Source organism: Artemia sp. Qi Xiang Cuo, chromosome 8 (assembly GCF_049724085.1).
Source record: "Artemia sp. Qi Xiang Cuo chromosome 8, ASM4972408v1, whole genome shotgun sequence".
Lineage (NCBI taxonomy): Eukaryota > Metazoa > Arthropoda > Branchiopoda > Anostraca > Artemiidae > Artemia > Artemia sp. Qi Xiang Cuo.
In genome coordinates, this window is record NC_142801.1 from 44,646,271 (window position 1) to 44,666,824 (window position 20,554).

Genomic DNA, 20,554 nt, shown 5'->3' on the forward strand with positions numbered 1-20,554 from the left:
GGGAAGCACACACTTTTCATTTACCTAATAAAATGTCGCTAATAAAATTTGCCCTTTTATTAGGTAAATTTCATTTACCTAATAAAATGACGGTAAAATTTATACTTTTACCGTCCAACCTCCTCCAGGGGAAAAGGCTTCAAATTTTGAGGATCTCTTCGGATTTATAGTTTTGGATATCGGAAGCTAGTCAATTCTTTCTGCCGTTTCTTGAAGGATTTTATTTATTTCAAAAGTATAGCTATCATCATGAATGATATAACATTTCAGGTTCAGGTTCAGGTTCATACATTTTTATAAAAAAAAAAACAACTCATTGTTACAACAAGTCGCACTAAACCAAGAAGATGCTTGAAAAAGCGACCGGTTGGATATCATGCATGCCAAATCATCAAACCAATTAAAATTAAAAAAGGGGAAAACAATAATAATAACAGAAAATAATGATAAATATAAAATGGCACAAAAAATAAAAAAAAAAAAAAAAAAATATCTACAAAAAAAAAAGAAAAAAAAGCCTTCTCTCGAACCATTAACACTACCAAATTCCTGAAAAGAAATGATTTTTAATACAGGTTTTAAGTTGCGGCACACTTTCAGCTTGGCGAACGGAATCTGGGAACGAATTCCAAACTGACAGGCCCATGTGTCTGGTCACTTGACTCGCTCTCGTTGTGTTCCGTGGCTCAGATACAAGACTTTCCGCACTCCTAGTCGAATAATCGTGATAAAACGAATTAGGCTTAAAAATATTCATACAAAAATCCGGTGCAAAACCATTCAGACACTGAAATACAAAAACTCCAATTTGATAATCCCTTATTTCACCAACCTTTAAAATTTTAAACTTTCTAAAAAGTGATTCAGTGCTATCAACACCACGATCATACCTTCCAATCAACCTTATAGCCTTATTCTGCAGAACTTGAACTCTTCTAAAATTGCAACTAAAATTACTCGCCCAAATCAAACAACCATAATTTATACAAGGCGCTATTATGGAAAAATACAATAAAAGCAGAATTTTCAAAGGTAAAAAATTTTGAAAACGGTTCAGAACTCCAAGGCCTCGCGCCAGCTTGCATGCTATGATGTCGCAGTGTTTTCTCCAACTCAAGTTTCGATCCAGGATGAATCCCAGATATGGGATCTCTTCAACTTGTGATAGCGGTAGGCCATTGTAAATAATGACACCAGGGAGAGTGGGAGCAGAACCAGTCCTCGTAAACATCATAAAATTAGTTTTTGATGCATTGACGCTAAGTAGGCTAGCACAAACAAATTCATGTAGGCCATTCAGCGCCTTATTAGCCTTGAACAAGAGCTCTTGCAGCGACTTTGCTGCAATCACTAAAGCCGTGTTGTCAGCAAAAGAAGTAACTGAAGCTCCGGGAATGTAGAATCTCATTGTGTCTACAAATATCAGGTACAGGAGAGGACCAAGAACTGAGCCCTGTGGAACACCACACTTTATGGGAAACGGCTGAGAAGAATTGTTACTCAAAGTCACTCGTAGCTTCCTTTCACTTAAATACGATTCAAACCAATTTAAAACACTACCCTTTATGCCTAAATAGCACAGACTTTCCAATAAAATCTTAAAATCAACAGTGTCTAAAGCTTTTCTAAAATCAATAAAAACGCCCATGCACTGCTCGCCATTCTCAAGTGCTGAGTTAATATTTTCCAGGAGATGCTGGACTGCCTGCGTCGTCGAATGTCCTTTCCGGAAGCCAAATTTACCATCGTGTAAAACACCAATTTTCATCAGATACTCGTAAAGCCGGTGATGAACAATCTTTTCATAAACTTTTGAATAAATCGGGAGAATTGATATTGGTCTCCAATTAGATATATCAGTTTTGACTCCACCTTTGTGCAACGGTACAACTTTAGCTATTTTAAGCGCACTCGGAAACATCCCCTTTTCCATAGAAATATTGATAAGGTATACGAGGACAGGAAGCAAATAAACCAGAACCGACTTGAGCGTTCTAAGGTTCATTCCATCAACTCCTGCACTGTTTGACTTAATCGTGCTAACAATTCTGCGTACCTCCAATTTGGAGGTACGCAGTTATACCTCCAATTTGGAGAAGGCTGTTATAAGCTGCCATAAAGACCGCTTTAGACCTAAACTACCTGCATTTTAAAGAAGATGATGGACCTTTGTTTCTTCAGAGGGGACTCCCCTTTTGTGTGGGTAGACAAGGCTATCATGATTAGCTAAGGGTTTAAAATCTTACTAGAAGACAAAATATTGTACGTTTAAACAAGTTTTCTAGAAGATTCCTCCTTGACCATAACATTGCTTTGCATCTGCAATGCAAAGGACAGATTGTTGAAACGAGAGAAAAACCTGGCTTTTTTTCTTCTTTTTTTTATGCAGGTTTCAGCAACTTGACTAGTCTAGCAGTTGCAGTGTCAGGAAAACCAAAATGTTCAAAAACCAGGAGATTGTTCAGTTTTACTCTACTTTCATATTATGAAGTTACTCTTTGACCTTGTTAATGACTGGGTCTCATAATACCAGAATACGCCGTGAGATTTTCCCTTAATTTTGAACATTGCCCTGTTTCCTGGATGCTACAACTACTGAACTAACGTTGAATGAAACATGCAAACTGCCTGCTAAACTACTGTAGCAAAACTTGCAAAGAACTGCTTTATTTTCCATCCTTTTGGTACCAGTTTTAACAATTTAACTTACGGGTGATATGCCTGCACACAGTGGAATATAGAAGAACCCGCCTCCCCTAAGACAGGTTCCAAAGATTTTTTTTTTCTCTTATTCATTTATTTGCCTGATGGAAGTATTTTATTCGGGGTTTACAAAATGAAAATTGTTTTTGTAGAGGTTTATCTTCCTTATTAATTATATAGTAATTTTAGGGCTGTTGCAGCAAGTATGTCTGATGGCACAATCTCAAGACGAACTGTTGCTTTTCGAGAGGCTGAAAACCCAAGGGATAAAATTCGAATCGACAACTGGCCTGTTGGACTGAAAAATGTTGGCAACACTTGCTGGTTTTCTGCTGTTATCCAGTCCTTGTTCTATATTCCCGAGTTTCGTAGACTGGTTTTGGAATTTACACCGCATAAAATGGAAAGCAAGGATTTGGAATCTAGGGTAAAGTAGTAACTTTTCCTATGTAAGTTCAGGTCAATATTGAGGTTAATTTTCCTTTTTTTTTCTGTTTTTTTTTTTTAAATATTTAATGCAGAGTTAAAAGAACTAGTAAAGGAACTTTTTGGTACTGTCTATTGTTTCTTCTATTGTTTCTGTGGTTTTGTATAATACGTTGATCATGTCCCTTTTTCAGCATTATTATATTGGATATAGATGCATCGAAAGAGAAAATTTTGAGTGATTTATAAAAAGTAACTTGAATAAAGCAAGTATATTGGTCTACTTTTCTACTGTCATATGAAGTATATGAAGTTAGCAAGGAAATTTCTGAAGACAGTGAATAAAATATTATATACAACCTATACAAATGTTTCGACCATATATTCAATGCCGTCCTAAGCAAAACAAAAAGTAAAATAAAGGTAAAATTCAACTTGCACTAAAAACGAGAAAACTAAAATTAAAACCATATATAAAATAATTCTAACATCTTTATTTAGCTCAAGTTTAACATTGTTCAAGGTGAGGACAACCATTGTGTGTATGGCCGAAATTTTCGTCTAGGTTGCATATTATATTTTATTCACATTCTTCAGAAAATTCTTGATTAACTACGGTGTATTTTGTCTGATGGAAAGACAGAGTGGTCTTCGTCATTATTTATTTCAACTCTCACTTCCCTTCTTTTTACTATGCATCTTCTGTATCACTGCCTTCAATGTTGGATACCAACGAATAGCAAAGCTAGTATTGACTGACCCTTATTTAAAGTCGATGAAAAATAAAAACTATTGTTTAAAATGTGGCTTGAATTTGTTCGACCAATTTCTGGATATTTGGCTAATCTTAGACGTAAAACTAAAAATGAATGAACGTAATGGAGCACACTGCCGCATGATGGATTTTACTGTTAGTAGGAAGGATGACAAAAATTTATTATTTCTGATACCTTAAACAAGTATATTATGGTTAGTAATTGTCTTCCGCCATCTGCTTGATTTTTTTTGTCCATGAATAAACGCTGGCCCTCTTACCATTCTTGTCAGTACTCTCCTTTCACAGCCCCATATGATACCTGTATTCTCTTCCTTTGTTACTGACGCTGTACGAAATTGAAAGCCTGGGTCAATAAAAAGTGATGATACTTTTAAGTTTAATCTGTCGACTGATTACAACTCACTTATGTTTTACCTTCAGCTTTTATTTCAAGTGTGTCTTATATGCTTCGAACATACCTGAGAATTTTCGGAGGTGGCACAGTTTGTTGATTTTGAAAAAGGTAAATTACATTTTATTATTCTTTATTTAGATCTTCAATTACTTCTTACAATATTAGCAAGGTTTTCCAGTGTATCCTTCTATCTTTTAAAACCAAAAATGTAAATTTAGGTGAGAACCAGTGTGGCTTTTGGGATTTTGGTGGATGTAACCGTAAGCGTAGATCTTCTTGACTTCTTGATAATTCTTCCATGGAAAATTTTCTTTAGTATTTGTTGTTAAGATTTTTCTTAAAAAATTACAAAGAATAGACTACCAAAACGGTAGTTTGGTCTATAGTCAGCTTATTTTTTGTCCTTATGGTTCTGGGATTGATCTTGCTGCCTAGTATAGGTTTGGTCTTCCAATTAATTTCTTCAACTAAAACGTGCGCCAGGTACAAGTGCGAAGAAGAGTAATTCAGAGTAGATCCCATCTACTACATATTCAAGATTTTTATTTCTGGTGTTTTGGTTAAGATTTTCGGTGATTGATTTTGTTTTGCTGATGGCCTTGCAAAAGCTAGCAACCTGCTTCAGATTAGCCGTTTCCATGATAGTCTCCTCCATCTGGTTTCCAATGTTTCTGCTGCTTTTTTTTTATTTGAGTGTCTTCACTATAACTGCGCTTCTGTTACTCCCTTTTATTGTACCAATTTCAAAATCTCTCTTGTAGATTGTACTCGGTGGCTTAGTGTCTCTATTACTGACAGTCTTCCGAGTTTGTGTCACTTGACTGATTCTCATATTAGTATAAAAAAAAGTAAAAAAAATATTCATATTGGTGATGGAAGGATTGTTGCAAACTAAAGATAGTATAGCAGACATGCGCTGGCCAAACCCGAAATTGGTCTTCTGTAACAGTATGTCCTTTCTGCTCTATTATTAAGAATAGTAACTTAAGTAAAATTATCATCATACCCAGGGGCTTCACTAGCCTTTTACTTTGGGGGGAGGGGGCTCAAAATGTGCCGACGGATTTGAGTAGGTGCCGACGACAACCGACATTTGCTACTAGGTATTAAAATAACGTTTATTAGTTGCAGAAAATTGTCATATATTGTAGAGAAATAACTCAGGTATAAAAGCAAAATCAAGGCAAAGAAAATACGCTAAACTTTAAGGCTGGGTGGCTTTTCATTTTCCACTTTTCTACAAGTAAGGTAAGGTCAATTTTTTCCAGTAGGTATTCTTCGGACATCATGAGCGTAAGATAGTCAAGTCAATTGTTTCCAGTGGTTAACCTTAATCTGTTCTTGACGATTTTTATCTTGCTAAATATTCGTTCACCTTCAGCCAATGTCACTGCAATAGTTTCTGCAAAAGTGCATGAAAGTGCTCTATAAACTAAAGGCAAGCATCGTTTGTTCTTTTTCGCTTGAGAGAACAACACGGCAAACTCAATGATACATCTAGTGCTTTTTAATCTCTGCAAAAGTCTCTTGCAAATCTCTGCAGAAGGAACGATAATCTTCCCTCTGTGGACTAATCAGAATGTGGACTAATGCGAATAGCTCAATAATCAGATTCAATTCATGATACCTTTCATCTTTCTGTCTTTGAAACAAACTTCACACACAAGCTTTATTCTAGTTCTGAATCAGTTCATTTGTTCTGCAAACATTTTCATGTACTGATGATCTAAACAAATAAAACAGTGCTCCAAGCTTCATTTTAGGTTTAAATGCAGAATCGCACTAATTCAAATTGCAATTCCTAGATCACTGAAAAACTTGACTCCCTGTAAACTTTCCTTGCGCTTGACAAACCGGTGTGATTTGAATTTATTTCGACGGTTGTATGTATTAAAGAATATTCTTTTGGGAATAGTAGTACAACCCAGGTTAGCGGGCTTGCTTTTTTCTTTTTTTTTCTTTTTTTCTGTTAAATATAGTCTAAAAATAAGTATAATGCCGCAAAGCAAAAAAAAATTTCGAATCTAGACTTAAAAACTGCTTTCCCTTGCAGTTTTAGTTATTCAAACCCTTAGTTATATGTTTGTTATAGGGCTATTGAGAATAAGCTAAAGAGGTCTTGTTCTAAATAAGCTTAGTATAAAGCAGTAAATTTCGGAGTCCTTCGCCCGACGGAAGTTTAATGATATTAGATTAACAAGTTTTGTAGGACTCTGCTCTACTAGTCGTTTTTTAAGGGGCCAAAAGGTTTCTGTCAACTTCGCGCTCATGAAGTAGTAATTTTCGTCGGGCTTCGCCCGACAAAATCCCTTCCAGAAGCTTCACTTTGTGCCGAAAGATAGCGACTTTTGTCGGGCATCGCCCGATTTCGTCGGGCTTTGCCCGACAAAAGTCCTTTCTGAGGTCCTTTAGGAGGGGGAGTTCCTCCCCTCCCCCCCGTAGTGACGCCCCTAATCATACCTTAGTATCAGCTTCGGATGTAAATTCCTTTTTTGCCGATATATGCACCACTTTTTCATTAAACGACAATCCAGAAACTAAGGGTCGCATTGCTGAGGCAGGTTATGATGTAGATTTAGTGGAAATTTCTGAGCCTGGAGTCTGAAGCGTTTCAAAACTGTAGTGCAATTATGCGTCCGACTCTGTCAAGCTTGCTTTAAAGCTATTACGTGAATACACCATTTTCCTTGCCAAGCCGATCTCCTCCCATATTAATCAGTGCTTCTTGAAGTAAGTGTACCCTAGTGTTCTGGAAGAGACCGTTAGTTCGTTTTATTCCCGAAGTAAAGCATTCCAAACCTTGTGACCAGCTCCAACCTGTTTCAGTAAATCTGAACCTTTTTAAGATCACAAAAATTTCTATATCGTGAACTCATGTCATAGGTATGATTGCGATTGTCTAACTTCTTCTAATCGACGTCTGAAAGGCCTTTGATCAAACAGTTCGTGGTAACCAACTGTAAGTAAGGAGCGACCCGGCTCAATAGTAACCGAAACTCTAAAATACGGAATTTTGATACCAATAGATACATCAAAAGAATCAGATTTTAATTCTGATTTCAAATATATAAGTTTCATCAAGTTTAGTCTTACCTATCAAAAGTTACGCGCCTGAGAAAATTTGGCTGATTTTTGAAAAAAGGCGGAAAGACCCCCTAAAAGTTATAGAACCTTAATGAAAATCACACCATCATATTCAGCGTATCAGAGAACTCTGCTGTAGAGGTCCTTTCAAGCTCCTATCTACAAAAATGTGGAATTTTCCATTTTTTGCCAGAAGAAAGATCACAGATGCGTTTTTTTTTTTTTTTTTTTTTTTTTTTTTTTTTTTTTTTCAGGGGTGATCGTATCGACCCAGTGGTCCTAGAATATCGTAGGAGGGCTCATTGGAAAGGAAATTAAAAGTTCTAGTGTCCTTTTTAAGTGACCAAAAAAACGGAGGGCAACTAGGCCCCCTCCCACGCTCATTTTTTTCCCAAGGTCACCCGATCAAAATTTTGAGATAGCCATTTTGTTCCGCATGGTCGAAAATATTATATCTATGTCTTTTAGGATGACTTAATCCCTCGAAGCCCCCAGGGGGAGGGCTGAAAGTTAAATATAGTATTGGTTATTGGGACCCGGCTCAATGGTAACCGAAACTCTAGAAAACGGTATTTGATACAAAAAGATACATCAAAAGAATCAAATTTTAATGCTGATTTTAAATATATAAATTTCATTATGTTTAATCTTATAAATCAAAAGTTAGGTGCCTGAGAAAATTTGGCTTATTTTCGAAAAAAGGGGAAAAGACCCCCTAAAAGCTATAGAACCTGAATGAAATTCACACCATCATATTCCGTGTATCAGAGAACCCTACTGTAGAGGTTTCAAGCTTCTATCTGCAAAAATGTGGAATTTTGCATTTTTGCCAGAAGAAAGATCACGGGTGCGTGTTTATTTTTTTTTTTTTCCCAGGGGTGATCGTATCGACCCAGTGGTCCTAGAATATCGTGGGAGGGCTCATTGGAATGGAAATTAAAAGTTCTAGTGCCCTTTTAAAGTGACCAAAAAAAAATGGAGGGCAACTAGGCCCCCTCCCACGCTCATTTTTCCCAGTCACCTGATCAAAATTTTGAGATAGCCATTTTGTTCAGCATGTTCGAAAATATTATAAGTATGTCTTTTAGGATGATTTAATCCCCCGAAGTTCCCGGGAGGAGGGCTGAAAGTTATGAACTTTACCCAATGTTAACATATAGTATTGGTTATTGGGAAGTATACAGTACAGACGTTTTCAGAGGAGATTTTTCCTGGTTGTGGGGGGGGGGGGGGCCTTGGGGGGCGGATCTTTCCATGAAGGAAGTTTTCATGGGGGAAGGGGACGCCGGACTTCCCAGCATTATTTAAAAAAAGATCAGAAATTAAATATAAAAAAAACAAGTTTTATAACTGCAACAGCAGCAACATCAAAACTTTAAACGAACAGAAAATATTACATATATGATTGGGTTCACCCCCTAGTCAATACCTCACTCTTTAAGCCAGAGATTTTTTAGTACTTTCATAAAAGCTATTTATTCTAATTAACGGCATGTGTTGATTAAGCGGTCAGTTTTATAGAATTGGAACAAAATTCGAACTTTCCCTTAAAGAGCAAGGTATTGAATAAGGGGCGAGCCTCCTAATACACGTATTTAATATATATGCACATAGAAGTTCGTTACGTAAGTTAATTCTTAAGTTACGTATATATATTATTAATATAGACACTCGTAAATAAAATGAAACAAGTTTCGAGGAAGCTATTTAACAAAAAAAAGTAAATTAAAGTGAAAATTTTGTTTGAGTTATTCATTCAAGGTGATCCGAGATCAAAGCCATCATTCATTCACAAACGTTCAAAAAATAAATAAAAAAAACAAGTTTTTTTAACTGAAAGTAAGGAGCGACATTAAAACTTAAAACAAACAGAAATTATTTCGTATATGAAAGGGGCTGTCTCTTCAACGCCTTGCTCTTTACGCTAAAGTTTGACTTTCTCACAACTCTATTTTTTTAAACAATAAAAAACTTTAGCGTAAAGAGCAAGGCGTTGAGGAGGAGAGAGCCCCTTTCATATACGGAATAATTTCTGTTCGTTTTAAGTTTTAATGTCGCTCCTTACTTTCAGTTAAAAAAACTTGTTTTTTTTTATTTAATCATTACGTATAAGTCAGGAATTTACACACTGTGGGTGTACACAAGCTTATTCTCGTTTTAGTGATTAATGTTTTGCTACACCGATACCAGTGCATCAATAGTTTTTTTTAGAAGATAATGACCGAGAATGGGCTGAGCTTCTTTGTGGCACCCCACAGGAAATGGGGCACTAAATGAATAACCCAGGTTTTTTAAGTGACGAACTTCACTAATTATAGAACAGCTCTGTCAGAGTAATTCTGTGCGACGCTTATGCAGGTTATGAATTGGCATTATTTGCCTTTCTACTGGTCTTACTTCACGAGCGTCGACTTAGTTTGATCTGTAAATTTGGCCGATTTCTTCTAAGCAGGGATAAACATATAAACATATTACCACCACTTAAGACGAAATAAGTAAGCACGACATAAAAGCACAAAATGCTTCTCAAATCTTAAGTACAAAATGCTTTTCAAATTGATTTTTGCCTTGTTATATGTCAGTGTCTAATAAGTGCTAGTCAGGTGTTTTTATTTATGTATTTATTTTCCAAGTATGAGTGCCATTTAGTGAGAATTTATTCGTGAGTACGACAGTTTGTGTCAATAAACTGATTCTAATAAATTGTTGTGAATTTTGTAATATGCGCTTATGTTGTTTTTAAATTCTTGTAAGAGCCATGATAATTTGTTGAAGATCCTACTCTCTTTAGTTTCGAATGTCCTTTTCCTAGAGTCTTGAAGAGTTGATTAATCATGGGAAAAACGTGAAACAAATTCCTTTTTCTTCTCGTATGGTTACTCAATGGATTTTATTAACTTGGCTTAATATTTAGGAATTACGAAATGTTTCTTTGGTTACAAATTTAAGAAGACTCTTTGCACTCATGCTTCGCGGCAGAAGAAAATATTTAGATCCATCCGAATGTATCTCTATTCTAAGAAGTGGTCTTGGAGATACTTTTAGTCAGCATGATGTTTCAGAAACTACCCATTTGGTAAGTCATAAACATTTACTGTTTAAAAGATCAGTGAGAAGTCTTTCTTTATTAAACGATTATTCTTATTTGACTTTTATGTTTTATGTGTGGGCTTCTTGAAATGGAGGGGGGCGGGGGCAGGTGTATTTGCTTTTCAAAATGAAATATAATTTTTATAAATAAGAGAAGTGTTCGCCCCCGTCTAGCCCTCAATCTTTACATTTAAGCTCAGCTTTTTATCACAACACTTCGAATTTAGAAAACTAATGTTTTCTGTTAAAACTGTTGTTTCCCCAATACGAGGGAAAATCACCTCAGCGCCCATTGATTTTGCTTACTCCAAATATATTCCTAAAAATAAATTATCTTAAATTATGGTTCACTTTTTACAGACTTTTAATATTTAGGAACGAATGCACCACCGCTCTCTCTGAGAGTAAAGGGCTAGATGATTGACTATTTCATTTTAATTGTAATTAACGGATATCAAGTAATTAGAAGTGACAGTTCTTTTTTGTATTCTCCGCAACCACATAAAAGATTGAATAATTTTAAATAATCAAGAATGAACCGTAAAAAGTGGTTGGATAACTACAGAGCAATTCACTTTGTTTTTACATTGTTCGCAACGGTTTACCTGTAGATAACGTATGTACATATATCTTGTTACACTTACGTGCATGTTTTGGAAAAACATGCACAAAAGTGGTTGGATAACTACAGAGCAATTCACTTTGTTTTTACATTGTTCGCAACGGTTTACCTGTAGATAACGTATGTACATATATCTTGTTACACTTACGTGCATGTTTTGGAAGCCAATGGGGTATATATCCGACACTCTCAATTAAGATCTTTTTATGTCCCCTTTTCTCAAGGCATAGGGCTATTTCCATCCATGAATTTTTATACTCATGTCGTTGGGGTTCCATCCCTTTTTCTTTTGTTTTTTCAGGTAAATGACCTGTTTTCTTTTCTGTAATTACATTTACTTATTTTTGCCTATAGTGTAATTTTCAATGATAAGTTAAAGTCTCGTTGCTAAGCTATAGTTGTTTTGCAACAAATAAGCTTTCAAGCTAAATTTTATTTTGGTCTTCCTGTTCTGGGCCATTGAAAGATAATATTATTCAAAAGAAGCTAGGGATTTGAACTTTAATTTAGCGGATTGGCCAGGGCCAATCTAAGGTCCACCCCTACGCGAAGTTCGTTGTAGAGAACTAGTGATTTAGTTTTTAGTCTGTATTGAGAGTGTACATTGAGACCCCGTTTAGCGAGTCTATCTTGAGAGTTTATAAATGTATGTTTTGTGACCTTTGGAAGAATACAAGTGAGCTATTTTCTACAGCCGTGTGAGATTATTTTTCCAGGAACCCAGGCAGGGTAGGAAAAGAGTTTGCCAGAAATACCGTCATTTAGTATATCGACAGGGGGCCCGTTTACCCTCCAAAGAGATAACTAGAAATATTAGTGGTGACCCGGGTTGGACCCTTGGCCTAGAGAGTGACCGTTTGACCGTTCGATCACGTTACCGTACCCTGGAACAGAGTATACCGTAATAGTTTATTAACATATCCTATATCTATATTACGGTAGTGATAGCCGCGAGGCATTCCATTACAATATTTGGCGCCAGCGAGGCTTTCCCCTCCAATAAGTGGTGCAGAACCATTTCCGCGCCAATACATGTGATTTTAGACCTCGTGTAACAATTTAGTAAGTTGATTTACCAATGTTTTTATTTAGAAGTGAAGTGGGTTAATGATATTCTTACGATTTTGAAAGCCCTGTGTTTTCAGATTAGGGTGTCCAATTGCCAAATATGTAGTTATTCTAGTTAAATAAGTGCAATTTTACCCGAGTATTTGGATAAGGCCCAGAACTTCTTAAATAGTTGAACGTTTATTATTAATCTTTGGTGTATGAACTGAGTAAAGAGGCATTGACAATGAAGGCATTACAATGCTTTTTTTTTATTTTTATGTTTTTGCAATGGTGCAAATGTGATAGAAAACCTATTTTCGACATAAATTAAGCTGTTCAATTAGAAATCAACTCGAAATCTATTTGAGTTGTTTAGAGCTCATTGTAAAAACTTTAGTTTGAATTTTTTGAAATTTAAACGCAAAATCATTTTATATTTAAAATTTTTTAGTTTATTAATCAAAGAAACAAAATGCGAAAAAGAAGTTTTTCAAAGAATAGTGAAGAGTAAAAGAAAAGCAAAAACGAGCGGGCGGTAAGTCCCTTGAAAGGGTATAAACACCCACTTTGCAACTATTCCTTGTGCCTAACTGACGTATAAAAATGTAATAAAAGAATAAGCAAAGGCCTTTTTTAATGTTTTTGTAATTCTTTCGTGACTCGGAAAAATTTTTCTGCAGCCCGGTGCATTCGCCCAAGTTTTTAGAAGCCGTCAACATCTCCATCCATCTAGTTTGAGTTATCGAGGATAAAAATTATATTCTCCTATTATTACCATCTAGTAAGTACAACCTACGACTTTAATCCCCATAAATGTCGACGGGTCGACAGATTCGACTGACTGTACAACTTTCTTTCACTCAAGGGACCTGACTACTAACAAAAATTCCCACAATAATTCAGTATTTAATCACCAGACGACCTTATCCTAAATCTAGCGCTAGAAACATTATGAACCTTCTTCCTCCTCTCCATCAAGTAGTAATCTTTCAAACAAAACTAAGCGTGCCAGAAATCGTTCGGAAGACCAGCAATGCTACATTTATTATCAGTGCTGAAGTAATTGTATCCGCTTGAAAATTGGGCATCGCTAATGTTCAAGTGAATCGCGTAATTGAGTCCTGCACAGCAAATAGGAGTTTGAGGTCCAATTGTGTCTGCATGCAGAATAGACGTGGGGTAATCGCTCAGCTAGCTTTTAGCAATCAATAAAGCTTAATTAGTGTTGATCGCGGAAGTTATTTTGTGTCAGAAATACAAGATCAAGTCGTCATAAATCCCTGTCCATCTGACCCTCTACACATGTTTATTATTTCAATGGTTTGGACCGGTAACTGTTAGTATTTTTGAATTAAATTATGAGTATTTTCTTCCAGTTACTTCAGTGGTTGGAAGAAGCTTTTAGCCTATTGAATAAAAAACTTCTTGAAGAAGAAGGAAAAGAAAAAGGGCAAATGGAGCTGGAAATGGAAATAGAAAGAAAGGGCGAAAATTCTTTTTGCATTCAAAACCCGCTGATTGGTTTGTTTTATGGCCAGTTAGCCGTTGAAACTGTGAATGGTAGTAAGTAATGTTGACAATGTATTTTTCAGCAAGCATGTAGACAATAATAAGGTTTCTGAACGTGGAGGTAATATTTTTGACGTTAAAAGGTTTACAACTTGTTCAAAGTATTCTCATATGGAAGAAATATCTCCGAAATAAATAATATGTCTTCTTTCTTTCAATGATGTGCTTCTCTCTCTCTCTCTCTCTCTCTCTTTGCATCGCACTAGGGTCATTTCCCACTTAATTCCGAGGACTTTCCTATTCCCATAGGAATGAAATTTTTTTAAGAGATAACATATTTTCTCTTACTTTCGAATCTAGTACTATCACTTTCTTGAAACTACTCTCTTATTCCAATGCGAAAGAAATTTTTTCTCCACAAGTAATGAATTTCTTCTCTTACAAAGGATTTGATTTTTTTTTTTTTTTTTTTTTTTTTTTTTTTTTTTTTGAAGTGAAATTGGTTAGAATTGCCATTTGATCGATCTTATTCCCGTGTGAAATTTTTTTTTCCTCAAAAGATAGTATATTCTTTTTTGCAAATAGTTTGCTTCTATGAATGTTTCTTGTAATGGGGGAGGGCCAGAATTGGCACTTTCTTAAAAAAAAAAATCCCCATTACGGTCACCGAAACAGTGTGATTAGAACAAAATCTGAGCTTCATTGGGTTCAACTATTCCTCCAACTATCTTCTCTTGGGGAATGAAAGGAAATATTGAGAATGTTAGGACATGAGGAATATATATTCATCCCCAATAATATGTAGTGTGAATAAAATCGTGTTTCATCTTTTTTATGAGCATAAAACATTGAAGGATTAATTAACATGTTTGGGCATTGGAAAGTTATGGTACTATTAGGCGGCTGGAAAGATTCCTTAGTTTAAGCGTGAAGTACATTTAAAATTTTAGGGTATTTCTGGCTGGGCTTATGTTCTTTTTTTTGCTCCCATGGCTCTGTGTTTTTACTTATAATATATTTTATATGAACATCCAGGTCCTGCAGTTCGCTATGCTGTCCAACTATCTTGTTACTAACTAAAGTATTGATATATCTTACACAAAAACAAGAAACCAAAGTTTTATTTTAAAAAAATGTCCTCCTTCTCCTTCTGTTCAAAAAGATGAATTCTTGGAGATTTATATTTACGGTTCTGCAAGGCCTACTGGAGGCCGCCCAAGTGGGTGCTGTTGCTACATTTGTTCCTATAGTGCTATTTTATCTTGCGCTGATGAATCTTTTCTTGCTTGCAAAGTTTTTTTTTTGTTGTGTTTTAGTCAGTTGCTATTTGCCTACACACTATCGCGATGATTTGTTTTTCGAAGCATTTATATTTGCTTGCCATAGACTTAGTAATTTTATTGCTCCATTAGATTTCGAGCTCAAGTATTTTTTTTTGTGGTTTTATACTATAATCTTGAAAATGTAAGTGAGCGTAGTACAGTTTTATTTTCGTCCAAATTTTAATATTTGCTGCAAGTCACTGCATTTACTTATTCTTGTTGGAATGGGAGTACGAATAATATTGGTCACGTTCCTTTTAATTTGGTTCATCTTTTATGGTAAAGTTTATGAGTAATGACCGCTCAAATAGGCCAGTATGGGGTAATCGATCGCAGAAGTTCCGAGTATGAACGTAAATCTAAGTTTTACCGTAGTGTTCCTATGCGCTTCATATTCAAGATGGCGGTCGAAAAATACAAGTTTTGTTAGAACAAGAAGTAATGACTTCAAATGGGCGGATTAGGAGTAATCGATAATTCAGATTCTGAAAACGCACGTATATACACATAAATATACCTTGGTTGTACCGTTGATCCACTTGGGGTATAAAATTAGTTGACCCGTTGATCCGTTTGGGATCTAAAATCGAAGATGGAGGAAGAAAAGTCATTTTTTCCGAATCGCGCGAGGTTCATGATCCCGATATAATAGGCTGGAGTGGAGTAATTAATGCAACATTTTTAAATATCGTTCTGTTATTCCGACATACGCCTAATAGTAGTACAGGACAAATTGCCTAAGTATGAGACCAAAACGCGTCCAATTTATGGCCTTTGTTTACATTTGCTAAACCAAAATCAGTTAAATACTTGTTAACTCTTCATCTATTTATTTATTGTAAATGAATCAACAGAAGGTGAACGGACGGATCAAAGCATTTAAGGATTATAATTTTATCTCGAACACAAAGAGATCAATCGAATCTTCTGGTAAAAAAAAAATAATCACATGTTTAACAATTAAAGCAGTTTGATTTGCACCAGCATAGTGGGCTACAGTTAAGGTCAAATTTCCTGCAGCGGCACCTTCTTTCACACCCTTTTTTGCAACCACAACGCACTGTCTCGCGACAAACTTTTGACGCTGGCGGAAGGGAGTCTAACCAATTGGGAAGCCACTTTCCATCGGTACCTCTGACCCAGCCAAAGTCAGAAGAACTGGGAAGGGTGGGTATTGATTCCAGGCTGTGACTCCACACATGACCTGACTGCAGTGCAGCTCTCAGGGTATGTTGTCCGCCATTTTGGATTTGAGGCACCTAGTGGCACTATGGTACAGCTTAAGTTTTCTTAAGCTCATATTCAGAACCTATGGCATCAATTACCCCATACTAGCCTATTTGAACGGCCATGTCTTCTCATTTTGACAAATTCGTATTTTTCTCCGCCATCCTGGATTCCAAGCCACCTAGCAGTGTTCTGAGGAAAAATTTCGCTTGCGTAATCGAGCCCTATTAAAGAGCATGCTCGAAAATGCATCTTAACCAATTTTGGTGCTTTCCTCAACACGGAAGCCTTCTAGTGTTTTTCGACGCTTTTCGCCCGCACTACTATCCTTTCAAAGGAAAGCTAAACCTCCTTAAGCTTTTTGGTGCCATGTATTTTTACCTTAATTTTGATGATTTATCGCCTACATTTTTTTCTTATTCTTTTTTTTTTAATTTGGCACCCGCTACTGCCAAAAATTGCAGAAGTTCATATGGAAGTCTTTTCAACAAAAATGGATTTGAGGTTTTTTTCCTAAGTTCTTAAGATACTTGTGGTGTGTAAATTCCTCTTTTTCCTTTTCCTTAGCACTTTTCAGTGAAACTAAAAATAAAATTCAAATTAAATTCTCAAATTTTTAAAACCTTATTTTCCGCGGGGAGGGGGGGGGGGGGCGATATTTTCTGGGTGGGTAAACGCCTAGAACCTTATTTTCAATTATTAGATTGATTAAAATATTTTGCTAGAGAAAAGTTTGGAGTAAAAGAGTGTAAACCAAATAAATAAAAAACTTTTCGGTCGTCAAATCCGTTTCTTGTACATCGCAATCTTGCATCTAAATTGGCTTTTCGTTTTCGGAAAAACTGCGGAAAGCTGCAGGATGGTCACCCGGCTTTTCTGTGCATAAAGGAAAAGAAAGCGATTTTTACCGTCGGAACTTCGTCGTCATAATAGAATTTTTAAAATGGACGCCTCGTATATAAGTTTGACGTGAATACAAAGAAAATTTTGAAAGCTCTATTTTTACCAAAAAAAAAAAAAAAAAAAAAAAATGAATGAACTTTCCAATAACAGAAGACCTTCACTTGTTGAGCGGGAGACTCATTTTTGGTGACCTTTCGAATTCTTGTGCTGATCTTAAACAACTTTTGCATGTTGGTAAAATTTTGAATAGTTCTTTCAATTTGCATGATTTTTCTATTGGGTTTGTTTCTTTATTGGGTGCATGTCGCAAATTAAAACCACGCTCTTTAAAATATGGGGATCCACTCAAATCATCTAAAATCGACTCCCACTTCTTTTCTTCTTCTTCTCTTGACTTTGTTTTAATATTATCCTGAAGCCTGGTAATGTTCCTTCATCTTTTAAAGTTGGGATGGTAATTCCTGTCCCAAAATGTGGTAAAAGAGATATCCGATCTTGTGATTCTTATAGACTGATAACGAAGGTTTCTATAACTGGTAAGCTTTTTGAATTGTGTATAAAAATCTTTTTGAACATTTGGATGATAGTCTTAATCAAGTAGGCTTCAAAAAAGCAATGGGTTGTGACCATGCCTATGCAACATTTGATACAATAATCAATGAATCAAGGTCTTCTGGCTCCCCGCTTTCTAAACTTTTAATCTATATAAAAGGAGTCTTTGATAATATTTCACGTGTTTCTGCTCATTCAGCTCTAGTTAGTGGTGGTATTCCCCTTTCTTTGGTTAGAGTTCTTAGATCCTAATATCCCGGTTGCTTAGAATAAAAGTTGCTGCTTATGATTCTTTTTCTAATCCAATTTCTGTTGGTCATGGAGTTAGAGAAGGTGGAGTTTTATCCCCTTGTATTTTTACTATATGTTTGGCGAAGTGTCTTTGTACACTTTCTACAACCCTTATATCGAGCTGAACTATAATCAACAATAATCGAGCTGAACTAATTTGCGACAAGAGTGCTTAATTTCGAGTTTCTGATACTGTTCTTTATCTGGGGTTACGTTATTGAGCTTCAACTTGATTCGAAATCAATACTAATTTTAAATATTCAAAAAAAAAATTCGAAAAGCATTTGGCTCAATAGTACGGCTACGTGGTGTCTATCGTCGTGATATTTCAGGTTCTCTTTCTGATGCAGTTGCCCTTCCCCATATTCTTTATTCTACCCCTCCTTTTCGAGATTTAAAATCTGCGATTTGTCTTCAATTCGCTTTTGTTATTTTTAATATTGTAAATTTTTCTTGGTTTTTCTAATTTGTTTTAGTAGCACTGAATTAGTTTTGAAATTTAAAAGGAAAGAGCCGTTGAAATTAGCTAGGATTAAGAAGGATAATTTTACCGTAAGTTTAAAAATTGTTTCTTTATGCATAATATTTTCCCTTTTTTTCCAGAATTTAAACAATATTTTTGAAATTTTGTTGTTTTTTCTTACGTATTATATTCAGTTATGTCATTAAACCTATTTTAAATCAATGCTTTGTTTCTTTTGTTGATATTTTTTTGGCAATTTCATTTGTGTGTATTGTATACTCCTTGATTTTGAGAGAAATAAACAAATAAATTATTGAAACATATAGACTTCCGCAGTCAGTTGTGAATGAGCTAGATTTTCGGTGTGATTTCAGATCTTTTCTAGCAGATAAGCTTAAACTAAACTCTAGATTCCAAAAATTAATTTGACGCTCTCTTTAAAAGCAAAAAAAGAATAACAAAAAATGTTATTTTTCATTGGTGACTGGTTCAACTTATGCTAAAAAAAAATTTGTACAGTATGTTGTGAATTTGACCGGCTGGGGCAGCCTATTTTTCCCTATGTCCCTTTCCTGTCCTACGTTGCCGTGTTTCGAGGTTTGTTTTTTCCACCTGTTTTTGTGTTGTTTTTTTGGGCCGTTGGTAAATATAAATTTTTATATAATAGCCTTCATTTTAAGTGTAGCTCCCTGATAGTCCTTTTTGAATATTTTAGTTTGTCTGTTTTGTTTGCGAATTAAAAATCTGGAATGTTGAAAAAGGCTTTTAGCGGCCTAATATACAGTTCCCCCTATACATTCTTGTTTAGCCAATGGATTTTTCTATAAATTTGAAATGCATGGATCTAACAGGAATAAGACTGACTAAAATAATGTCTTTCTAAAATAGTAACGCTGAACTAGTGTAACTAATGTGTTTTGTCAAGAAACTTTCACCAAAAATAAGTACCGTGTTGCCGCCCTTCAGACCTCCCAACGGCTAGTATTTGCTTCAACAAAAACTAAAGTAATAGTATAAATGATTGATAATACTACAATCAAGTAAATATATTACCGATGGCTGGATTATTCCGTTTTTATAATGCTCTTGTTATGTTTAAATATACACACGCGTTATTACCTGAGTGTTTTAGGGAAATGTTTACAAGTGGTGTTAATTTTCATAACTATTCGACTAGAGCATCAACACTAGTTCGGCGACCTCAGGCTATTACAAAGCGATCCGTTTTTTCCATAAGACATGTTGGCCCTCGGGTGTGGGAACCATTACTTCAGGCAATTTCAACAATTGATGAGCTAAATGAATTTCGCAATAAATTAAAAGGACAGTGTTTGTCTACATATGAGTTTTAATCCTTGCTGGGCGAATTTTCTCTCAAGTGATTGTGACATTTTTTTTGGAGGGTGACGAGGAGGTAGAAAAGAAGAATGATTTTTAGTTTTGTGTCTTCGGTATCCAATCAGGTCGGGAAATTTATAAAAATTAATTTATTTTCGTCTATTTTTATTTATTTATTTTATTATTATTATTTTTTGCCCTTTTTTTTTGGGGAGGGGACTAAGGAGGGCTGGTAGTAATTGTGTATGTAGGGTTTTGTAAAGGGTGATGTCTGCCCATACAAGTTTAATAAACTTCGGATTTTGTTGTCAATGTGTTTTATTTTTTTTTAATAAAACCCTTTTTCTCTCTCTCAATGGCAAATTTAAAAGAATGGATTAGAAGGAAGATACTATTCATGGAAATATAGTGTGTCTTAAACTGAAAAAGCTAAATTGGTTGTTACTAATATGCTACAAAAAAAAAGAGAAAGATTTCTGGACATTTAAGCTGGACTTAATTCTTAACGAGTGAAATGCTCTATAGTTTTTTTTGTTTTTTTTTTATCTCAAGTACAGACGACATTCTGGCCTTTGGGAGAAGGGGGGTGGTGTGACCATCCTTATCTAACAAATGTGAAAAATGTTTGCGATTTTGTTTCTCACTAAAACACAGTGGACATTCTAGCCTTTGGAAGGTGAATAGGTGGTTGAGTGGTGGCAAAACCATATTTCTCAGTGATTATTTTCGTTTGTTTTGGTTCTGGCTTCATTTTTTGTTTTTGGGTTTCATCAAGTTTGTTTTCGGTTTTATTTCTTTATTC

At 35.4% G+C, this 20,554-nt stretch overlaps 1 protein-coding gene across 2 annotated transcripts in view; it reads left to right on the top strand.

Annotated features, from left to right (window-relative positions):
* LOC148949452 (ubiquitin carboxyl-terminal hydrolase 25-like) overlaps positions 1-20,554 on the top strand; it is a 96,425-nt gene that overhangs the window by 26,872 nt on the left and 48,999 nt on the right. Inside the window, exons 3-5 of one of the 2 annotated variants that reach the window (XM_089093485.1) lie at positions 2,884-3,130; positions 10,300-10,461; positions 13,524-13,710. In XM_089093485.1, coding sequence (XP_088949611.1) covers positions 2,884-3,130; positions 10,300-10,461; positions 13,524-13,710 — 596 coding nt within the window. The remainder of the gene's footprint in view (positions 1-2,883; positions 3,131-10,299; positions 10,462-13,523; positions 13,711-20,554) is intronic. The other variant, XM_089093486.1, reaches the window with a different exon arrangement.